Raw genomic sequence first — 3,575 nt, forward strand, 5'->3', positions numbered from 1 at the left:
TTGTTACAGTATTACAATGATTTACAACAACCAGTTTATAAACGTAATGCGTATCCTTATGGCTTACGTAATATGTGATTTCAGATTCACGGTTATGGAGACCTGCTGGCGAGCTACACCTGACCGACGACCATCGTTTAACAGTTTGTACAGGGACATTAACGGTGTTATTCGCAGTAATCAACAAACCATCGACGTGTCCGCATTTGATGGAGACGAGTATATGGGCCTAGATGATGTGCGAAGATAAATACAAAAACATAATAGAAAATATAAGAAATATAAAGGGTCCAGGCGATCTTAATTTGATGTATTAAATAAATTTTTGTTTTAATGATTAGACCTATGTTTTACAATCTTTAATGACAATTGTGATAATCCTTTATATATTTTGAATAGAATTTTCTATTTTCTGAAGGTACTTGGATAAACCCAGCAAATTATGAATACTGTACTTATTTAAATATTTTTTGTAAGGCGGTTTTAACCGTCCACATTGATCATTTTTCGCGCTGGAATCGTATTCGAACTTGAACTTGGGACAAAGCAAATATCCTAAAAACTAGTTAAAACCTCTGCACATTTTCTAATATTTGTAAACTGGTAATGAAAATTATGTTAACGTAATTAACATTGAAGTCAAGAGCAACCGGTCATCGGTCCGCACGTTAACCGAGGTTATTTCTATTCATCGTTTAACGCTTCGTGTATGCATCTTTAGACTATGCTTTTTGTTGACGCTATTAAAATATGCTTAAATCATACAGCAAATATTCCCTATGCTTAAATACAGTAGGTTAGGTTATCATATTGGGTTTTCGGCAAGGGTTCATAACAGAAATAAATAATAAAATAAATAAAAATAAAATGTTCTAAATTGAAATGAAAAAAATTAAAAGTGAATAATAAGACGCAATTCGAACTCACGACATTTTGCTGCATTAAAACACGCTTACCGACCGCGCCATCCATGCGAAGTGTTCTATTAATGGTAATGGCCGTAATGTACAGTCTTTTTGAAACTCTTGTTTTGTTTGTAGGTGTATGGGCATCCTGGGGTTCACCTAAAATCACCTCTAGTTTATGTGAAAAAAAAAATCCTGCACGTCGCGACGCTGGACGCTTTTAAATCTCTGGTAACAAGAACAACAAAAACAGCAATGATGTTCTGGGGTTCTCCTTGCGCAGACCCAATAAAACCACTTGAAATATGCCTATATAGATCAGCTTTAAAAAAAATTATAACGATATATATATATATATATATATATATATACACTATATATAAATATATATATATATCACTAGTATTTGGGGACGTACTGAGTATTCGGTACGATAGCACGTCAGGTAGGGCACAACATCACTCCATGATATTTTCGTGACGCAAATTTATATCTTTATAGAAATATAAACTCTTAGTATTCTTCCATTGCGCATTATTTAAAAAAGTTATATTGTTTGGTTTAAGCAGCGAACTTTTTGTTTCCTAATAATACACAAATCTAGAGGCTAAAAATGTACTGTAAATGAATAAAGAATTTAATGCTAATGCTTTGAGTACTGGTAATAGTTTGATTTGTGTTCTGTTTAATAATATTTTTAGCAGGCGATTTGAATGGCCGGGCGGTTAGAGCATGCAGTGGCCCCGCAAAGTATTGCTATAATACCGGCTCTGATTCGGAGAAGTCTTCGCGGATAAGGACAAGCTTGCTCATGTGCACATTACAGAAACCAGTACATCTTTTGAGACAAGTATGGGGTGGAGGTTACCCCGCTTTACTAGTTCCTACATCCCCTGTATCGGTTTACCGGGTAGACAAACACGAGTTCGAACGCTTTGAGACTTCGTTATAAAGGGCTATATAAATCCAAATACAGTACATTACATTAATATAACCACATACAATAAATTTACTACCAGAGCCATAAATTCAGTTTGTGAATTTAATTGATGCAAACTCAGTAACAATGATAATTTTTTTGCTGATTTTTAGATGTTGGTAAAAATACAAATTTAAGAATAGACTACAAGATTGACAAGGCAACCACTGCTAAAGACACGCTAATAATAAGATGCAGTACAGTACTGTCAATTGTTTCTCCGATGTTGGCCATTGGTATCATCACAGTTTCTTTTAATAATAAAAGTCAATGAAAATAACAACCAACATCAGTAACACATAGGCCTATAACACTGACAATGTAGTCCGAGGTTAATAACAAACACTTTAAGATGCTCATATTAAGAATGGCTCATACATTTATCAGAACTCATATTATTATACATTTTGATTCCATTAACACTGCTCCGCGGTTGATTTAAGAAGGTCGTTATTTGGTTTAGGTCCAAATTTACTTTAATAATAAGACCGTATGAAATACTTTCTTTTTATTTCCTGTGACAAACGTGTGATTACAATAATGGTAAGCTATTACTTTAGTAATATGTACCATTAAACAGATTACCCAAGGTAAAATATTTGATCCTAAATGAAACTCCCATTGTTGGCTAAATTATTAGAGTGCTATGAATATATTAAATTTGTGAACACAAAGCACCCACTTAATGACAGTTCCGCCAAACGAAATGATGTACTGTGTATATAATGCCTACGATGTCAAACTGGTAAATTAGAAAAACTGTAAACAAAAGTAAATACTCTAGACCTATTACACTATGTTGTATTTGAATATAATAATATATTACGTATATCTAATATTAATATAAATTTACTTGCGTTTCAAAATTCTTCAAATACAGTAATATTATTTAAGAATTATTGATTTGGACATCAACAAATATAATCTGCGCATTAAAGATAGCGACATATTAGGTCATACAAATGTAGTTGTATAGATAAAGGTTTATCTAACCAAATTCTAAGATAAAAAAAATTAAGGTGATTAACATTGATTTTCTTAAAAACCAACCTCGTAATCTATAAGAAAGTATCTTTTTATCACACACCATAGCAAAAAAAAAATCATCTACGCAGCTCTTATTGACATCACCTTGATACAAACGTTATAGGGATACGCATTTGTACCACTAAGACTCTTGTTCTAATAACGCACTATGTTTTGTGGGAACACAGCACAATGAAAAACATTTCTGAAAATTATTGTGTCATCCTGGCTAAATATCTTAATAAATAAACAAACTAAAAGGGATGGGGCTAATCATTCTGATATTATTGATATTTTTGGTTCATCTTCCCACTTTCCTAAATAGTTTAAAGGCAGATATGCTTTTATACTTATAATACTCACCACAAAAAGGATCTCACTGGAAATATGTCTTTGGATTTCCTTGGAATATTATTGGTGTTCGAAAGTGCTTGTCCCACAAAACACACACGTTGCGCTACAAACCCATGTGTCTGCGTACGTTTACGCTGTCATTTTGTAGGAGCTTTGCAACAATACCCAAGGGACGCAATAAAACGGAAAGTCACTTGAGTTTACACTCGTCCACTAGCGTCAAGCCTGGCTTGACTCAACGCGGGTGAGATTTCAAGCCAGGCTCGAAATTCTGGGTCGGTCCCACTAGTTGGATTGACCTCCAAATTGTG

At 33.7% G+C, this 3,575-nt stretch overlaps 1 protein-coding gene across 2 annotated transcripts in view; it reads left to right on the forward strand.

Moving 5' to 3' along the window:
- The window catches only part of LOC117112643 (tyrosine kinase receptor Cad96Ca-like), a 14,094-nt gene extending 12,542 nt beyond the window's left edge, over positions 1 to 1,552 (forward strand). For both annotated transcript variants that reach the window (XM_033255753.1, XM_033255754.1), the window contains one exon: positions 85 to 1,552. In XM_033255753.1, coding sequence (XP_033111644.1) covers positions 85 to 250 — 166 coding nt within the window. In that variant the 3' untranslated portion in view covers positions 251 to 1,552. The remainder of the gene's footprint in view (positions 1 to 84) is intronic.
- Positions 1,553 to 3,575: the final 2,023 nt, after the last annotated feature.

Source organism: Anneissia japonica, unplaced genomic scaffold (assembly GCF_011630105.1).
Source record: "Anneissia japonica isolate Jap-2015-1 unplaced genomic scaffold, ASM1163010v1 scaffold288219_len142424_cov121, whole genome shotgun sequence".
NCBI lineage: Eukaryota > Metazoa > Echinodermata > Crinoidea > Comatulida > Comatulidae > Anneissia > Anneissia japonica.